This window comes from Pogona vitticeps, chromosome 14 (assembly GCF_051106095.1).
Source record: "Pogona vitticeps strain Pit_001003342236 chromosome 14, PviZW2.1, whole genome shotgun sequence".
Lineage (NCBI taxonomy): Eukaryota > Metazoa > Chordata > Lepidosauria > Squamata > Agamidae > Pogona > Pogona vitticeps.
The window spans coordinates 547,367-566,533 of NC_135796.1; the positions used below are offsets into that span (position 1 = coordinate 547,367).

The 19,167-nt window shown below is 57.4% G+C and overlaps 1 protein-coding gene across 2 annotated transcripts; it reads right to left on the reverse strand.

Moving 5' to 3' along the window:
- SLC5A1 (solute carrier family 5 member 1) lies at positions 1-18,644 on the reverse strand. Of its 2 annotated transcripts, XM_072983179.2 has the most exons (16): positions 18,101-18,644; positions 12,817-12,888; positions 10,791-10,895; positions 10,380-10,439; positions 9,660-9,764; positions 8,088-8,193; positions 7,666-7,746; positions 6,138-6,349; positions 5,661-5,796; positions 5,329-5,436; positions 4,280-4,430; positions 2,849-3,017; positions 2,466-2,681; positions 2,021-2,123; positions 866-1,083; positions 1-694 (listed from the first exon to the last, which is right to left on the reverse strand). In XM_072983179.2, exons 1-15 carry the CDS (start codon positions 18,245-18,247, stop codon positions 872-874), a joined length of 1,983 nt encoding a protein of 660 aa, XP_072839280.2. In that variant the 5' UTR covers positions 18,248-18,644; the 3' UTR covers positions 1-694; positions 866-871. The 2 variants fall into 2 exon arrangements, with proteins under 2 accessions (XP_072839280.2, XP_072839279.2); XM_072983178.2 differs by having other exon boundaries at positions 1-1,083.
- Positions 18,645-19,167: the final 523 nt, after the last annotated feature.

Here is a 19,167-nt window from a genome sequence, read left to right on the forward strand (position 1 = left end):
TTTTAAAAATAAAGTTCATGTAATTTTTCATTATGAAACAGTAGATTCAATGTACAACAATGCGTAGATGGCACGATGGCAGTCATAGACTGTGATATTGAGGGGATCTTGTGGCCCCTCCTTCCAATCTTGGGAAGTCCCCCCAGGGTGTGCAGGTGTGAATGGCCGGCGCAACGGAAGCCCTTTGTCCTTCACCTGCTAGGACAGAAAACCACAAACGGCCAAGGCGGGGGGGGGGGGGACGATGAGGGACAAAAGACACTCCGGAGGGAAGCAAATGCCCAACATGAAGGAGAAGAGGGGAAAAATCCTTTAAAAGATCTTGTGGCAAGGGAAGAAAAGCAGAGGGAGTCACAACAGATTCAAAGCCAGGCTCTACCGGAGGGACTTGCGCTGAAGCTCATTGCTTTTACCAATTGTATTATTTTTGGGAAGAGATCACACTGTGGAAAAGCTGCATTTTTTAAAAAAAACTTCGCACATTATGAAGACAGAGTCCAAAAAAAAAAAAGGGTTCCCAGGACACTGAGCCGGGCCACGTTCTTCCACTCCTGTGCCCTCGGAAATGTGGGCCGACCTCGCCTTGAGCAAAGCCACTCCTCCAAGGCGCTGGTCCTCATGGCCAACAAGGGTGGGGGGGCAGGTTCTTCCTGCCCCTCCGTGGGAATCCTTTCAACTGGCTCTTGAGATTCAACTGTTGATTAAATTGACTTAATTGGTACAAATAAGTTACAGGTCTGGCAAGCACGTAACTTACAAATTTACAGTTTTGTGGTGCAACTCCAGGGAGGGAGGGAGGCCCTCCTTTGGAAAAAAAAATAACAATAACCCATGAGTGGGGGGGGGAACCCCGGAGAGATCTCACCGTCCTCTAGGCAAAAAATCCATGGCAGAAGATGGCCACAGCCAGCAGGATGATGCCGTTGACGTTGACCACCCGTCTCCAGAAGGGGTCCTCCGTGGTGTCCATCAGCTTCTGGCGCATGGCCTCCTCCTCCTCCTTGCTCAGTTTGGGGCCCCCCTGCTCCAGACCGCAGAACCAATTGTAGCTCTTCCGCAGGCAGCTCAGCTCCTCGTCTGGCACTGCAAGGAGAGCGGCACGCTCAGCACCAAGCCCATGGGGCCCAAGCACCTGCTGGCGAGAGCCGAAACCCCATGCTCTGTGGCTAGAGGGGTGCCAGGAGGGGTGGCAGGGGCTGGAAGCCTGCAGGGACGGCTGTCCTGTATCGGGGACTCTGATTTACTGCAGCCACGACAAGCCTCTCTCAACTCTTATGGGGACAGCACGGAAGATCTTTTTGTAGCGGGGGGTGGAGGGTGATGCCAAAGGTCCCTCCTGCTGGGTGGGAGAGTCTGGCGGGTCTCGCCCCCAGAGAGTCACTTTTCCAAGCCGTGGCCGCGGCTTCTCCAGAAGAATTCCACCTTGGTGCTAAAGGAAGGCAGAGATCCTGCCCCCCACATTGCCGTTTGTGGGGCCCTCCGGGTGGAACCCAAAACCAACCCTCCGGCCCCTCAACCTTTGGGCACATTTTGTGCCCTTTTGTTGTTGTTGTTGTTGTTGTTGTTGTTGTTGTTGTTGTTGTTGTTGTTGTTGTTGTTGTTGTTGTTGTTGTTGTTGTTCTGAAAATAATCCCCGCGCTCCTCCAAGTGGGTGCCTTTGCCCTGGATGTGGCTTTTGCCAAACTCCCACAGCTTCCAACGTGGGCACGGTTTGCATCGCCCCCCCCCGCGCCTTTCCTTCCTCCCTTCTCTGCCCCCTGGCAGCTGCTGCTGAGGTGGCTGGTCTCTCAGCGCTAGATCAGGAACTGATCCTGCCCAGCTCACACTTTGGGTTAACACAAAGGCTGAAATCCAGGAGTACGTTGCCACTAGAGTAGGCCCATTCGAATCAGGGGACCTCACAGAGGAGATGACTCACCCAATCCCCACTGATGCATCGGGCTTGCTCTAGTTGTGACTTTACTCCTGGCTTTCTGCCACTGAGGGGGGGGGGAGAATCGGGGGCTAAGCGTGGCTTTACCGTCCGCATCTTCATAGATGGTCTCTGTTTGCACATTGTCTTCGGCATCCAGATCGATGCGCTCCTCCTTGCTGTTCCTCAGCGTCCAGCAGAGACGATACAGCTGGCAGACACAGGAAGGAACCGTCAGCAGCTGAGATCAGGCGGGGCCAGGGGCACAGAAGCCACAGATCCTGGCTCCCAAACATTGTAAAGGATCAAGTGACCAGGGAGGCTGAGGCTCTCTCCCCCCCCCTGCACATACACACACACACATGGGGCAGGTCCTTTTTTAAAAAAAAAAACACCACCCAAGTTAATTAAATGCAGTCCCTTTGTTTCCAGTCATCACTTGGCGCTGAGCGGAGATGGAGGAAAGAGAAGGTCAGAACCGAGGAGGAGGATAAGGAGGAGGGAAAGGGGCGAGAGGAAGCAGCCGGAGGGAGAGAAAGGTCGCGAGGCTTACGTGGATGTCATCAATGGGCTTGGTCAGGAAGGAGACGGCCAAAATGACGATGACGGAGATGACAAAGAGGATGATTGCAAAGTACAGGTAGTGAACTTTACAGATGATGGCCGGGCAGTTGCTGGGTATGGCGCAGCTGCCTGTCCCGTAGGCAAACTCCGTGATCATGCGCGAGAGACCGACCAGCAGCCCGACGACCAGGCCCCAGAAGGCCCCCTGCGGGAGAGAGCAGAGGCGGCCTCAGGCCCTGGACTGCCCCCCCCGGGCCACCTTTGGTCCCCACCCCAGCCGCAGGCATAAGCCCTTCTTGGACAGGGTGACTCCTTCCCGTGTGTGTGTGTGTGTGTGTGTGTGTGTGTGTGTGTGTGTGTGTCCAGGCTTACGTGTTCGTTGACCCTCTTGCAGAAAATGGCCAGGAAAAAGACGGCGCCAATGGGGGGTCCCAGGTAACTGGTGATGGACTGGATGTAGTCGAAAAGCTGCCCGCTCTGAGCCGACTGCACGACGGGGACCCAGGCGATGCTCACGCCGATTAACACCAAGATGAACAACCTGCCGACGGGATCAAAGCATGAGTGAGACTCGGTGCACCAGGCAAGGTGTCCCCTTTTTTGCTCGCCTGGGGCTTGAAAATCCCAAAAACTTCCTTCGGACGTCTCACTTGGGGCCTTCCAACCCTATCAAAGCAAGCCAGTTTGGTCGCAAGACTGTGCGAGGTTCATTCGGCTGCCGTCCCAGAAGGAGGAGGAGGAGGAGGAGGAGAATTGTGTGCCATCTGGTCACTTCTGACTTACGGTGACCCTTTTCAAGGTTTTCAAGGTATGGACTCTTCAGAAGTATTTTCCCCTTCCCTTCTCCCAAGGGGTGGAGCCCTGGGATTGTGCAGCCGGCCCAAGGCCACCCAGGCCGGTTCTTTTAATATCCACCGTAGGGAATTGAACTCCCAACCTCTCACACGGTGGAGGGGAAACTCTTGGCTGGTCCTTTAGGGGGGGGGAATGACTGTGCCAAGGTCAGTCATTTTATTAGGATCGGCGAGAAGGCCAAGCAGCAGCACAGAGGCCTTGCGGCTCCCTGGAAGCTGTTGTACATCGATGGCCGCGTTCTCCAGAGCGGTTGCCGTGTGTGAAGGCCATGGCAACGCACGTGGCAGGACCCAAGCCCTGCCTTCAAGACGAGCAGCTTCATTTCACTAAGGCAAGAGCAGGTGAGGCTTTTTACTGGACTGCCAAAAAAATAAAAATAAAAAATTCAGACAAACAGCAAGCTTTTGCGGATGAAATTTGTCTGTTTTTTTTAGCGGTCCAGTAAAAGGCATCGCCCGCTCTGCAGTCCTGAAGATGACTTTTGGGTTATCTTCATGACCGCGTCGGGCCTGTCCTTGTTCGCTTGGATCCAGATTCATTTCAGGGTGAATTTGCAACACAGAAGAGGGCCCAGGAAGAAAGTTGCTCATCTTTAAAGTGGTGTGAGACGTCCGAGGTTATTTTCAGTTTTGTTCTTGCTGTTCCGGCATCCGGACACAGATCAAAACAAGGGGGGAGAGACCCACAGGGGCTATTTTTATCCATTTCCAGCCTGCAGGATGGAGAAGGGCACCCCTGTGAACCCGCCAAGGACTGGGGCCTTCAGCAGAAGGTGTCAAATCCAGCACTTGGGGGGGGGTGTTGCTTTTCTTGGCTGTCATTCCCCTTCCCCGGGTTGTCCCAGGCAGAAGGTCCCCGAAAAGGTAGCTTTTTGTTCGTCAATGTGGGCAGGGCAGGTTCCCCCTTCCAGCCCAGTGGCTCCAGGCGCGACCCCTCGCCACCCCTTACCTGCCCACGATCATCAGCTCCTTCTCCTTGGCGTTCTTACGCAGGCTGGTGTAGATGTCCATCGTGAAGAGAGTGCTGGCGCTGTTGAAGATGGAGGTGAGGGAGCTCATCAGGGAAGCCAGCATGACCGAGAGCATCAGGCCTCGCAAGCCTGGAAAGCAAAAGGGGGGGGGGGGGGAGGAGGAGGAGGGGTCAGCAGGCAAGCCTTGCCCTGAAAGGGGCAGGAGGCTCCCCCATGCAGCCTTCCTACCGCCTCCATTGTTTGGATACCCCTGTTCTTCACCTCCCCACTCGTCCCAGTCAATCTCACAATTCCAGATTCTAGGGTCAAGGAATTGCAAGGTAGCCCAACGCGCGCAAGGAAGGGTCCCAGGAAGCGGACTCTAGCTGCCTAGAGTGGTCCTGAGGGACTAGATAGGTGGGATATAAATTAAATAAATAAATAAATAAATAAATAAATAAATAAATAAATAAATAAATAAATAAATAAATAAATAAATAAATAATCCACAAACATTTGTACTTGAAATAAATCTCTTTGTCTTAAATGTGCTAAAATAATTTTGCTGTTCCTGGATAGGTTTGACATTAAAACAGGGAAAGTGGGGGGAATCACCCTAGCTTTTCACATGGATTGGGTCTGTTGTTCTTTTTTCGTTTTAATGCTCAGGCGCGGAGCAAGAGGGACGCCACTGTCATCTGCGGAGTGGGCCGGTGGGTGGATTGCCACATTTTTCCAAGCAAAAGGCTGTGTGCTTTTGACAGGAGCCCCCTAAGCCATCCCCCCCACGCCGTGGCTCATAACGGCTGCCACCAGGGGGCAGCAGCCTCCCCTTTGCCCCGAGGTCTCCGCCGTTCTCTGCGAAGAAACTGGGGTATCTTCCGAGGCTGCGGAAAGGCAGGCAGGAGCAACCGAAGCAATGCAGCCGAATCCTCACCTAGCAAGGCAGATCCACCCCCCCCTTTGCTCTATGACTGGATTGCTCCTCTTGGCCCCAGCTGCCCCCCCTTCCTCCCCAAACCATCCCCCGCGCAGAGAAGGGTCTCACCGTTGGGCATGAGCTTGACCACGAGAGTGGGGTAGGCGATGTTGGAGCAGCCCACGGCCGTCCCACAGGCTTCTACGCACTTCTCGGGCACCACGCAGGCCACCTCATCTATGCGGGGAGGGGGGAGGAGGGAAACCGGCAACTCTTTACTTGGTCGGGGAGGGGGGTGGCCTGGACACGGTCCTGCCTCGGCCAGTGACCGAGCCACATGGCCGAGGAGGAAGCACACCCTCCTTCCAAGGATGCGGGAGACGCAGGGGCTCCCTCCCTCCCATGAACGCGCCAGAGCAGGTGGTGAGTCAAGAGGCCATCCCTCATGGGCTTCCCCATACCTGTGTACAAGATCCGGCTGATCATGCCCGTCATCACCATCAGAAACATGGGGAGGAGCTTCATGTAGCCACAGAAGATGCAGCCGGCCTTGATGTGGGACATGTTCTTACCGGAGAGACACCGCTGGACAATCACCTGCCAGTCGGCCGTACAGGAAGAAGGGGGGGAGGGAGAGGGGAGGGATGTCACTGCCAGAGCAGGCTCTCTGCCAGGGACAAACTCCAAGATGTGCCCCCCCCTCAGTGATGTATACTTTGGCCCGGGGGGGGGGGTGTCTCTGGCCTCCCCTGCCCACGGGCGGCCTCCCCTCCACCAGGGTCCTAGTGATGCAGAGGGACACCCCATAGCCAGGCAAGGAGGCCTGCTGCTTCAGAGAAGGTGGGACCCTAAATAAAGGCTCTGGAGGAGTCCAGCCTTGCACCGTGGCTGGAGGGACCCAGCCCCCCCCCACCCCTGAGGAGCAGGCGCTCCCCTACCTGATCGGTGCACCAGTACCACAAAGCCAGGATGGTTAAGCCGAAGACGAGACCGGGCCAAGGGAGGTCCCCCGTGATGGGGTCCCGGAAAATCTGGAAGGCGTCCTGACGGGGCCGGTAGCAATTCTCGGGGATGGTCTCGTTGATGAAGCTCGGGATTGCCGCCATGTATTTCTTCATGAAGGCGTCGTATCCTCCCACTTCTCGGAAGGCTGCCAGAAGGGAGGGACCCCCCTCAGAACAAGGCTCGGAGGAAACCCAGGAGCCCACATCCACCCACCCACAGAGAGTTGCACAAATGCCAGTCACCCCGGCCAGCCTCTTCATGGAAAAAACCATTCCCCCCCCTTTTTCCGAAGGCATTTCGTTTCCCCCATCCTCACCCCGATGCTCAGTTCTGTTTATATGGGCCACGTTTGCATCTGGATCAGGGGAATAATTATACTCGGAGGTGGGAAGGCAGAGGGGGCCTGATCCTTTCACGTCCGCACAGGAGGAAGAGAGCTGAACGGTAACTGGGTGCGAGGGGAGGTTGTGATGAGAGAGACACCAGGAGGGAGAGAGGGAGAGGATTCGCTTCTCACACACATACTGGGATTCTGTTGCTTTTGAAAGCCACGGTCACTGAGAATTAACTCATGGGAGGGGCCTTCATGTTCTGTCTCGACAGACTAAAAAAATAAGTAAGTGTCCCTTCATATAAATTCTCCTCCTGGTCCACCTGTGGTTCAATCTTTGTAGCCTATGGGGGTTTTTTTAATCCTTGTTCCCATAAGGTTCATGTTTGCTATGGTCTTGGAATTCAGCATTTTTCTTTTCTGGTTTTTTTTTGGGGTGGTGGTGGTGGTTAATTATTATTTTCTATTATGGTTACGTTCTGCTGTTTTTACCACCCAGAATAGCAGCTTCACTGTGAGTGGGTCAGGATAAAAACGCAAATAAATAAACAAACGTGAACGGTCGTGTGTGGTTTTGATGAAAAAGCCTCAGCATCCGCAAGGTCTTCCAGTGGGAAAATGTTGATCAACGAGAGCACCCCCCCCCCATTTCTCTAGCAGACAAGGTCCGGGAGGAGGGCTGCTCGACGGGAAGCCCCCCCCCCTCGGCCTGCCTCCAGCTCTGATCCCCTCCCACCACCCGCGGCTTCGCCATCACCGATCCCCAGGACGGAGGCACCTCGGAGCTGCGCGGGTGGAGGACCTGTTGTGGGTTTTTTTGCTAAAGTGCTCTCTTGCATGAGGCGCCCTGCCACTCTAGCCCCATAGTTCAGTGGGGGGGGAAGACCTGCATGCAAGGAGACCCTTGGCCGGCTCTCTCCCAGGTACCGGAGAGGGCTCGGGGGGGGGGGCCTTCTCTGCCCCAGAGACCAAGAGGAAGCAGAAAGAGGCAAACGGCTGGCTGAGGTGGGGCCGCTTCCAAGGCAGCCAAAAGGAGATGCCTCCCTTCGAATTCATCTCTGGGTCATGAAAAAGGTGCCCAAGGCCAGGAGGGAGATGAGCTCCAGCCGCCTTTGGGGCCATCGGCTTACCGAATGTGGTCAGAATGATAGATCCCACCAGCATGATGATTGTCTGCAGCGTGTCCGTGTAGATGACCGCAGCAAGTCCACCTGGGGGGGGGGCGGCAAAGGAAGCAGAATGGAGGCATGAGAGCGCCACTCAGGCTCTTTGTAGGCTGTGGTGGGAAGGGATCCGCCCCACCCCCCTTGGCTTCCCCACCGCCTGGGTCTGCCAGCCATGCCGGAAGGGCGCCCTGGCGCTCCTGGGCTGCCCACGCGCCCTCGGAGGACACAATCCCCTGGAGGGATGCCTTCGCAAGTGAGGAAAGGGAGTGGGCAGGAAAGGGCTGGAGCCCAGAAGCAGGCGTGTGCGCGCCCAGACCCTGTGAAGAACGGAGGGGACCCCGGGGCTTTGATCTCAGGGAGAGGGGGTGCCAAAAGAGAGGACTTACCTGTGATGGTGTAAAGGGCTGTGATGGCCAGCAGGATGATGATGGCCGCATAAATATCCAGCCCTGTGGAGAGCTTGATAAAGATGGCGCCGGAAAAGATGTCTGCCTGAAACAGGAGAAGGACAGGTGAGCTTGGCCATCCTTCTGGGGGAAACCGGTGGCCGTCCTGGACCCAGCGGGACCCCCAGCCGGGGACCCCCATGGGCCCCCGCTCAGTCCCGGTCTGCCTTGGGCATGGGGTCCCCCGAAGGCGGCAGGGATGAGCGTGGAGGAAACCCAGGCCCGGCTCGTTGAGAAGCCCCCATCAGCCGTGCCGGCTGGCCAGGGGCAAGGAGTGGGAATTGGGGTCTCTGGGCAGCACCGCTGGGGGGAAAAACCACTTTTCCCAGCTCCGCTTCAATCAAGGTCTTCGTGTGGCCACAGGTGATCTTCCCTCTGGCAACGCCTGACACAAACAATTAAAATGGTCCCACAAGAAAGGGGGGAGGGTTGTTAATTAATTAATTAGATTCCTGGGCCAAAGTCCCCTCCCAAGGTCGCCTCCCCGGCAGTCCCGCTCAGCGGGTGAAGGGCCACCTGATCAGTCCAGGGAGAGCCGCTTATTCTGCTCCTGAGCCTGCTCACCCCTCCCGAGGTGCTCAGCTCCCAAACGGGGTCCAGGCAAAGCCCCATCCCCAGGACTTTGGGGGATGCCCTCTTCTCAACCCCCCGTCCAAGGCTGCTGTTTCGCTCTCCTTCCCGCTGGGGCTAAGCGAAGAGGTACCCAGAGCCACACGCCCTTGACCGCCGTACCGTAAGGGAGGCCCGTCCCGTGGCCCCAAGCGGCCGACGAAACCACCCGGTCCTCGGCGGCTTGTGAGACCCATTGTGGCTTTTAACAGTGCAGGCAGGCCAAAAAGAGGGGGGGGCAGGATCCAGAGTTCAAGGGCTGCCCCTGGACCCCCCCCCCAGCAGCGACAGCCCTCGGATCTGGCCTGAGGCTCATGCTTCCCGGCCAGGCGGGGGCTTCTCTCGCGCCATCGGGCTGGGAGAGGACCGGGAGGGGCCTGGCGGTTTAATGAGTAACCCCAAAAGCGATCAGCGACTGCCAGCCTGATGAAGACGGAGGAGGGCAAAAGGCCAGGCCTTTTAGGTTAATTTGTGCAATTAACTCTCAGCTGTTGCGGCTCCCAGGGCAAAGAGTAGCCTTCCATGGCAACCCCGGGGAAAACAACCCCTGGCCAGGGGTTGCAGAGCACCAAGGAGGGAGGGAGGGAGGGAGGGAGGGGAGGGGAGAGGAGGGGGGCAAGGGGGGCTGCCCCACCTGGCCGCCCCTTCCTGCCAGCCGGGCAAGGGTCCGCCACAGATGCCCCTTGGGTGGCTCCTGCGCCCCCCGCCCCCCTTGTGCAGACGGGGTGCCCGGTGCCAGCCTTCGGACAGGCCAGGGGAGGCGCCGGGCACCAGTGCATTCCTGAGGGAGTCCCAGCGGGCACGGGGCCACCTTCCTGTGCTGCCCTCCAGGCGTGCGTGCGTGTGATCCGAAGGCCCTGCCACCTTCCCCTCATGGGACCCTGGAGAGGCTGCTCGACTCACGGAGATCTTGGTGAAGATGTAGAGGAGGAGGGAGAGCAGGGAGAGGTAGATCTGGATCCGTTTCCCCCCAAAACGCTTCCTCAGGTACTCCGGCATGGTCACCACCTGCAGAGGGAGGGAGGGAGGGAGGGAGAGGCGTTGGGGGGGTGCCGGTTCTGGTGGAGGGGTCTCCTCCACCCAGGATGGGCCACCTGGCCTGTCCGGAGCCCCTCCAGACCTGCCCCTGGTGAACGCTTGGCCAGCCAGCTGTCTTCCCCCTCAGGGGAGCAGGCATCTGCACAGTGCAGGGGGGTGGGGTGGCCACTAGGGAGTGGCCACGGAGGGTCTCCTGGTCGTAAAGCGCCAGGTCTGGGGGGGGGAGTTGTGTTGGAAAAAGGCTGTGGCACATGCGAACAAGCACCGTCTGCTTGCAGGAGGCTTCCCCAGGTGGAATTAAAAAGGGCAGGGGGCAAAGGTCTCTGCCAGCTAAGAACTTACAAATACCAGTTGCAAAGGCAAGAGCGGGAGGGAGGGTCGAGGCATGAGTGCAGACGTCTGCAGGACCCTGTGCCCGGCCCCCTTCTAGGGGGAAGAGGGGCACAGAGGGAGGGGGCAAAGGAGGGAGGGGGTGGAAGGCGGTCTGGTCTCCCAGGGAGGCTCAGAGGCCGAGGCAGCGAACCTCCACCCGGAAGGAAGAAGCAGCAGCAGCCGCCAGGGGCTTTCGCGGCTTTGTGGACTTACGCCAGCCTTGATGTAGATGGGCACAAACATCCAGCCCAGGATCACCACCATGAACAGGGCCTGGGAGGGAGGAAAGAAGGGGCAGAACAATCAGCCTCTCTGCCTGGGCTTGGAGGGGGGGGGGAGCCAGCTTCCCAAATCCCCCAGAGACCAGGGCTCCCCTCGGAGACCCCGGGAGGGGGGCTTCCAGCCGAAGCCTGTGTGGGAGGGGGCTTCCCCCCACCCCTCCCCGGACGATCTGGCCACCCTCGGCACCCCACTTCTGCCGAAGGGAGGAAAGCCCCCCGGAAACACGTAGGGGGCAAGACGGCTGGGTCTCCGCCATCTCTCCCTGGCTGTCACGGAGTCACAAACTGCCCCCCCGCCCCACATGAGCCAGAAAATGGGGTGTGGGGGGAGGAAGGCACTCACGTTCCACTCAAAGGCCCCCATGGCGATCCCTGAGGCCGCCCCCGTCCCGGCCAGCCCCACAAAGTGGCCGCTGCCGATGTTGCTGGCAAAGAGAGAAGCCCCGATCTGGAAAGAGAATAGGGGGGGAAAAGCCCCCGTCACCTCCCTGCCCTGCAGTAAACGCCGGGGCCGGATCCGGTCCTGCCCGAGTCCGCTCCCAGGCCTTCAAAGCAGTGGCTTTCATACAGGTCTGGTCCAAAGAACTTCGGGAAGGCAACGAGGAGGTGGGCGTCTAGAGAGAGCTCGGTTTATCGTTTACCGCCCGTGATCCGGCAGGGCAGTGGAGCATCCCCGTGTTTTAGTAAACAGAAAAGTGGTGGTGAAGGGCTAAGAGGGGCAGCGCTCTGTGTGGCATGAAAAATACCATCGAACTTTCCCCCCCCCAAAAAAGGGGGTGCATCGAGGCTGGAGACTGGGAGGCGGTCTTCCCCCAGAGGGAAGGACCCCCTGGAAGGGGGACCCTCTCCCGGCATCTCCGGCCGAGCTGGCTGTCCTCTGGGGCTCTTGAGCTCAGCCCGGAAACATCACTTCGTGGACTCCGACTCCCCAAATCCCCTCAGCCCACACTCTGGGAATGACAGTCCAAAACAATTAGCAACAGCTGCCCCCCCGCTCAGTTTTGGAGGTGGGGCCAAGAGAAATCCCCCCCCCGACCAAGCAATGAGGAGGAGACTGACTGACCGCACACGCACACACCCGGGCCCTCCATCTCCTTGGCTTGGAGAAGCCCCTGGAAGTCCTAAGCCTGGGCCCTGAAGCGCCTCTAAAAGATGGGGGAGGGTTCCCCCCCCCAGAACCCCTCCTGGCCACAGAACCACATCCGTCAAGGCCCTTAAAGGGCCACGAGATCCTCTCTTGTTCGGGCTTCTGTGCCGGAGGGAGGGAGGCTGCGATCCGCAGGGGCCCACGTGCAGGTCAGTCTGTTCACCTTAAAAGTGGGACAAGGCTGGGGCTCTGGGTTCGGTTTGGGCTTTGGGAGGCCCAAGGAAGAGCATGCCTCCCCTTCCGTGGCCGGGGGTCCCGACGGCCCCCGAGGCAGGCCGAGCTCTCTCTTCCTCTCTCTGTCTCTGTCTCTCTCTCTCTCTCTCTTTGGCCGAAAGAGGTTCTCCGCCACCTCCAGCCCCCATTAATGATTAAGGCTGACGCTCGGCTACCAGGAAGGCTCTCCCAAGAAATCATTAACCAACAACAACACCTCCACCAGCACTCTTCCATTTTGGCCCCTGTCCTGCTCCTTCTGAACCCAAACCTTTCCCTAGCAGCTCAACATGGACTTGTGGAAAGAGATCGGAGACGTCACGCTTTCCGCCGACAGGCTTCTGAAAGACCTCGGCAGGCGACCCAGTCAACGGCCAGAAAAGGTCCTTTCCCCTTTCTCTGCTTCTGTCCTCCTCAGCGCAGGGAACCGGTTCTGTTCAAGGCAAAGCCGGGGGCCCAGCGGCTCTCCGTGACCACCGAGCCCTCACCTCCAGCAGAGGTGGACTCAGGGGCCGCTGTTTTCCGCAGGGTCGGGAAGGGCTCCCTTTTTGGAACCACCACTGCCAGGCTCAGCCAAGCAGAATGGGCCGGGGGCTTCTTGGGGCTGCAGCCCCCTCCCCTCCTCTTCCTCCAACAACAGCATTTCCAAACATTGGCTTAGGAGAGGCTGATGTTTACCAGCTTTCATGCTTTGCCCAATTTTTTTTTTCAGGGGTGGGGGGACGGGGAGCAAGGCAGCAACGATGAGGCTGCAAATGTGGAGGAAGGGACGGGAGGGAAGCATAAAGTAGGAAATTTGCTGCCACACCAACATACACGATATTGAACAGAACATGATGGAAAGATTGTTTTTTGGACGACGGTTCCAACAACCACGACTGCTGGCTGGGGATTCTGGGACCTGTAGTCTGAAGGATTAAGTTTTCTGAGCATTGAATCTTTCCCGTGAGGAAAAGCAGTATGAACCTATTATTCTTGGAAGATGTGCTTCTTGGAAGATGCAACTCACCGGCCACCAGACCATGCTCCGTCCGGCTAAGAAGAATCCCCCCACTGTCCCTCGGTTTGTGACACACATGGCCTGCGGAAGAGACAATATTGGAGAGCGTGAGCAGCGCCAAGCAGTTAACGAAGCTGCCGTTCAACGGACGGCGGCCTCCCAAATGATGGTATTGCATGGAATGTTCCCAATGCACAGGAGAAAGTCTTGGTTGCAATTGGGGGAAGGGGGGGAGGAAGAGGAAGGAAGGAAGGAAGGAAGGAAGGAAGGAAGGAAGGAAGGAAGGAAGGAAGGAAGGAAAGAAGGAAGGAAGGAAGGAAGGAAGGAAGGAAGGAAGGAAGGAAGGAAGGAAGGAAGGAAGGAAAGAAGGAAGGAAGGAAGGAAGGAAGGAAGGAAGGAAGGAAGGAAGGAAGGAAGGAAGGAAGGAAGGAAGGAAGGAAGAAAGAAAGAAAGAAAGAAGGAAGGAAGGACTGGCTGACTGTGACGGACTGAGTAATCTCCCTAGCAAGAGGATTTTGCAATTACAGTAGCATCCCAGAACTGAGGTGTGCCATGAAACAATACCATTCAGAACCGTTGGGTGTTGCCCTCGGGGAAGGAGCCAGACCCACAGATTTACGGTATATGTTAAGGCGTGCTGGTGATTCAGGAAGCACTCAGATGCTCTTCAACAAACAGATCAAGCTCTCAGATGCCAGGCACGGAAGAAGAACGGCAGGCGCCTTGACAACCATCCTCATCGGGCTCATGGAAAGCTCCTCTCACGGCTGAGGCCAGACCGCAACACCGCCCGGGACACCTCTCAGCCAGGAGATTTGTTTGGCTGGAACAGATCCCCTCAGCGTATGCTCAGTGTCCCCTTTGGCGAGAAGGCACCCTCTTCCCCCCCCCCCCCGCCGATTTGTTACTTTTTACTCAAACTTTTAAGTAGTGCGCAAGCACTTATCCGGATACATTTCCTCTCCTATATCGCTATGAGCATTGCAGCGACAGACCCCCCTGCAACTCTGGAATGCAGCAGCTACTGTGATGAGGGAGAGAGAACCCTTCCCTTCTGTTGCCATTTCCAAAACAGGGTCAGTGGCCGTGCCCAGAAAAATCCTTTCTTTTTCTGAAGTGCTTTGAAAAAGCCTGACCCGGGGTGTGTGTGTGTGTTTGCTCATGAAATATAGCATTGTGGAGTTATAGCGCTATGTCTCTATGAAAGATAATTATTGGACAGATACTTACAGTGACATCTCATGGATGCTGACCTTGAAGGAGGCCCATCAGAATCACGGTTCTGAGTCTGGAGACTAAACTCTAGCATCATAAGGGAGGGGAGAGATAATACGGGTCTATGCGCCCACCCGCCCCCCCTGCAAAAACTAGTGTCGTTTCTTTTGACTGGGATACACAGGGGTTTAGAAGGATCCATGTCAAGAAGTCACAAGTGGGAGGTTTTAAGGCCTGGCGTGGGTGAGCAGGGAAAACTTGAGATGCATCCAAAGCACACACTCTTCCCCAACCGGTTCTCTCTTGCGCCTCCCCTCATACAGGCAGTTTTAGGCCAGCGCCAGATGTGACCTCACTGTTTCCTCCTGGCTGTGAGCAATAGAAGGAAAAGGCAGTTTTAGAAAAATAAAAGGCAACCAGCAGGAAAGCCCCAGCCAACCCCACTGGCCTCTCCCTTCTGTCCTCCTGGCAAGGGTGTGCCCGGTCTGAGGCATGGCAGGAGGTCCTTGACTTTCGGGCACTTGACTTTGCCCCAGGATGGCCCTCCAAAAGACCGGTTCCCCCCACCATTAAGCACCCAGTTAAAATGGTGGCATGTGGGACTTGATCCCCCCCCTCGACTCATCACAGAGAGACTGAGCAGGAGAGACAGAGATAGAAGCACAGTTCCCCACACACACACACACACACCTCCACGTCAGTAGCATTTCACACACTCAGCTCCCGCTTCTGCTGGGAAAGCATTTTGGAACTCCCCAAAAGCTTCGTTAAATAAATAAATAAAAAGACACTCATGCAAATAGTGCCAACCACAAAAAGCCACAGTGCATGACCGACTGACTGTATCTAATAGGTTTGGAAAGTCATGAGTTGCTTCTAAACCAAGACCAGTTAAAAAGGCAAAGAAGCCAACGCGAAGGGCCCTCTGAGCCGAGGAGGGATGGTCCCAGCCCCGGAGGGATCACCCGGAGAGGCCAGTCCACGCCACCTGGGACCTACGGCGGAAGAGCGCAGGTTGATCAGCATCCTGATGTCTCGGCAGCAAGAGACTCAAATGTGCCAGGTAGGGGTGCAAGTTCCACTACCTGGGGGATTCTGGGGGCTGTCGTCCCCCCAAAAAGGGGGGGACACCTTTCCCAAATCCTCCACAAAGTGAACCCAGAAATGAGCCACTCAGCTGGGTTCTCTCACACAGTGCTCTTTTTTTTTTTTTTTTGACTTGTCTGCTTAGAAATGTAGATTTTTTTCCTCCCGTGACAGCTTAATGTGAAGCTGGCAGAGAGCACGGAGGAAATAATATATTTATGGCATTTCAAAGCCAGCCTGCCAGGGCCTCGAAGAGAAGAATCGGGTCTTGCCCGCCAGAAATGCAGAAAAGCCACTCTATGCAACTGCGGTTTGGACACCCTGGTCCCTCCCCAGGAGACGGACAAAACAAGAGGCAACTCAAGTCCACCATAAATTATAGGCACAAGGAGGCCAGCCTGGAAGCAGGAAATGAAATGCGATCCCCGTGGCTGAGAAGCCGGGTGCCTCCTTTGGAGGAGAACAAAGCCATCCCAGGACAGACGCCCCGTTCCTGGGGGTCAAGACGTTGCTCTTGCTGGACTCACACAAGGAGTGGAGAGAGGGGTTCTGGAAGTTCCCGGCCCAAAAAATGACTTCCCCCAGATCTGTGGGGTTACTGCAGAGACAACTTGAAGGGGGGGGGCACGGTTCTGCCATTAGGGAAAGAGAGGTCACTTTCTCGGGGAAACTGCTTGGGGGGGGTCAGGAAAGGTCAGGAAAGGGGAGGCCAACCAGAAACCAGTGGAAGCACTGGCTGTTGTTTATGGGCTGCTGGTCCCTTCTGACGTCCGCCCCCCCTCCTCCCTTTGGGTCCCCCTACGAACCGAGCGACCTCCAAAAGGCTCCGTCTTTCAGTCTTCCATGGCCCCTGCTCGTCAGCACCACTTCCGGGGCCAACTCCCACCATTGGAGAAGGCAGCGCCCACATTCCTTGCCGGGTGCCAAGTCGTACCAGGGCAGGGTGACAGGAAATCAAGACCACCGGCTTTCTTAATTACGGTGAACAGCCATTTGGCCCTGGATTTTACACCAGTTGGCTTTGGCTGGTGGGTGTAAGCAACCGGATTGGGAAGGAACAGGGATGCTTGTGGATTTTCCGACTCAAGGTGCCGATCTTTCCCCACGGGCGGGCGAGGCGCCTCCGCTGTCCCGAGCGGGCCCCTTAAATCGACCCTCTGCCTTGGCCTCTGGCCAGCTCAGCAGGACAGGAGGCCCAGCTGGATGAAGGGGTGTGTGTGGGTGTGTGGATATGCTTCCCGGCTGCAGGACCCTTTTAAAAATCTGATTAAATCAAGCAGGTCGGTAGAGTCTCACCTTCCAGCTTTCTCCAAGCTTTTCTTTTTTAAGCTCCGAAGCCCCGCTGCTGGGTTTTCCCTTGATCCTGCCTCCTTTCTACAGTGATTACAGAGACAGTGCGGTGCAGGGATAAAGCATCGGAGCAGGACTCGGGAGAGTCCTGGGTTCAAATCCCCACTTGGCTCAGGAAGCTGACTAGTGGGAAGTAATGAAAACCTACAGCTCAGACCTCTCACAGACCTCAAAAATCCTGCTAGTGGACCCCCCCCCAAAAAAAGTGACTTGATGAGACACAGCAGCAACATGGGCCTGCCCGTTATTTCCTGACTTTCCTACGTTCCCGGGTGGCTTCAATTGGTGCTCATTTGGCCTTGGGGAAGCCCCAGGCAGGGGGGGTCTTCCGACCAGGCCCCCTCCTGCCAGAGCGGAGGCTGGCCAGCCCCACCTTCTGTGCCCGAGGTGTTCCCGCCAGGCCCGGGAGCGCTTTGCCCCAGGAAAAGCCAAGCCGGGCAGGGTATCGGGTTCTCTCAGGAGATCAACAGAACGTGCAGAAATGCCTCCTTTCCCTCTTCCTCTGTGTGCCAGGCAGAGCGTTTGCAGAGGCTGCTGTGGGACTACAATTCCCAGAATCCCCCGGTTGGGAGAGCTGTGCTCTAAGAGTTCACTTCTTCAAGCTCTTCTACATGACCCTTGCCTGCCTTCTGCAGCCTTCGCTCTGCCCCTGAGCACGGCAGGGCCACCCTGGATGATTATCTCCTGGAAGGATGCTGGTTGGCCCCGCCCGGGACCTTGCAACGGAGAGCCCACATCGATGCAGGCCGTGTGTGTGTGTGTGTGTGTGTGCGTGTGTGTGACCTCTGTGACCCCAGCTCGGTGACCCCACATGGCCACCATGATGGGCAGGGCGCAGCATCCCAAAACACCATTGTCCAAAAAAAAGGCAGCTCCCCCCCCGTCCGTCGCTTGATCTGTCGTTCCCCCCCCCCCAGGAATGGCATCCTCCTCTTCTCCATTTCCCTCCTCAAACCCGCTCTCCCTGTGGCCGCCTCCTGTGGCCGTGGCTGCTTCCTTCCCAAAGCCCAGCGTTGCCCCTCTTCCCACCAGCCTCCCTTCCAGCCCTGGCCGGCATTTTGGCAAAGCCCACTGAATCAGTCCTACTCAGGTGCAAGGGAGAGCTTTGGGCTGCCAGCCAGGGCCGGCTCGGGGGGGGGGGGTGTCTGGTGATGGTGGGTGAAATCAAAGCCACTTCTCCGAGCCCTTGGGGCATCGCGAACTTTCCACATCACATTTCCCAAAGAAGCCACCGAACCACAACGGCCGCCTCACTTCCTTGGCATCTGTGATCTAAGACCACGTCCTGGCAAAGTTATTTTGGGGGGACGACAGCTCCCCTGCTGCCAGGGAGATTCTGGGAATGTTTGTCCAGAATGTGAATTTCCTAAGACTCCCCAGAGTGCCTTCTTTAACGTCCCCCACCCGTTTTCCCAAAGGGACCCCTTTTCCTGGGCTCCTCTGCCCCCCCCCCCCCCCGCAGAGAAGTCCTGGGACAGGGGAGCTCCTGGCTGCCTCCAGAAGCCCCGGCCGGTCGACACGCTGGCTGGCGGCTTTGGGAGTCTGGGTGTTCTCGCCCCCAACCGGGGCTTCTCCCCAGCGCTCCCTGTCCCCCCCCCCTTGCCAGGGGTGATGGCACCAACGGAGCCTCAGCCAGACTTACCCACAGGCCGACTGCCAGGACGACCAAGAAGTAGATGACAATGACCACAATGTCAGCCGGGTTGTCGATGGCAATCTTGGAGCTGGCCGAGGAGGGGGCAGACGTGCTGCTGTTCCACGTTGTGGCTGGTCCCGGGGTCGCCGCCATCCTGCCCGTGTCGTGGCCTCCTGCGTTAATGCTGCTGCAGCAGCTGCACCTGCACCCTTTCTTATATCCTCTGGCAGATCCTCCCGGTTAATGATAAACTGCTCTTCCAGGGTGTCTAATAGGTAACTTTGAGAACCTGTCCTTTCTCCTTCTTGGGACGCCTGGAGTCTTAGCAGGTGCTCCGTCCGTCCGTCCGTCCTGGCACGTCCCCCTTGCCGGAGGCGGTGGCAACTCCTTCTCTAGAGAGCAGAGGGAGGAAGGAGGTCCTGCCTTCACCTGTCCAACCGCAGGAAGAGCAGCAGCAGCAGCAGCAGCAGGAGGTGCCCAGCACTCTCCTCGCCCAGAAGCAGGCGGCTGGGCGGGCAGGCAGAGAGGCAGCCACCAGCTGAGGCCGAGAAGGAGTGGCTGCCGAGCCCCAGCAGCCCCCGGGCAGTCCTCTCCTCTCCTCTCGGTGGTGCCTCCAAAGGCAGGCCTGGAAGGGGGGGCGGGGAGGCCCCTGACTCTCGAGGGCCACCCACGATGCTGGCACTCCTTGGTCACCCCAAACAATGTGGCACAAACTTCAGGGACCCCTCAAGATTCGGGGGATTCCTAGCCCGAGGCGTCACCTGCGTTCCCAGCGGGAGGCAAGAAGAGGGATCGTGGCAGTTCTAGGAAGAAGAGAGAGCGGCTGGGAACCCCGCAAACCACTTGCCACTCCAAGAAGGTTCAGCAGTCCATGATCCCCAGACCCTGGCCTGGGCAAATGCCTGACCTCGCCACTCTCTGTGGCGTTGGTGGTGCACCAGACAAGGGACACCATGGAGCCATGAGCCTGAAGTCTGGGACAGCCCCCCCCTTTACGGCCCAAGGAGGCAAGGACAGCCCTCCAGATGTGGCGGGACTACAACTCCCATCGGCCCCAGCCAGCCCGGGCAAAG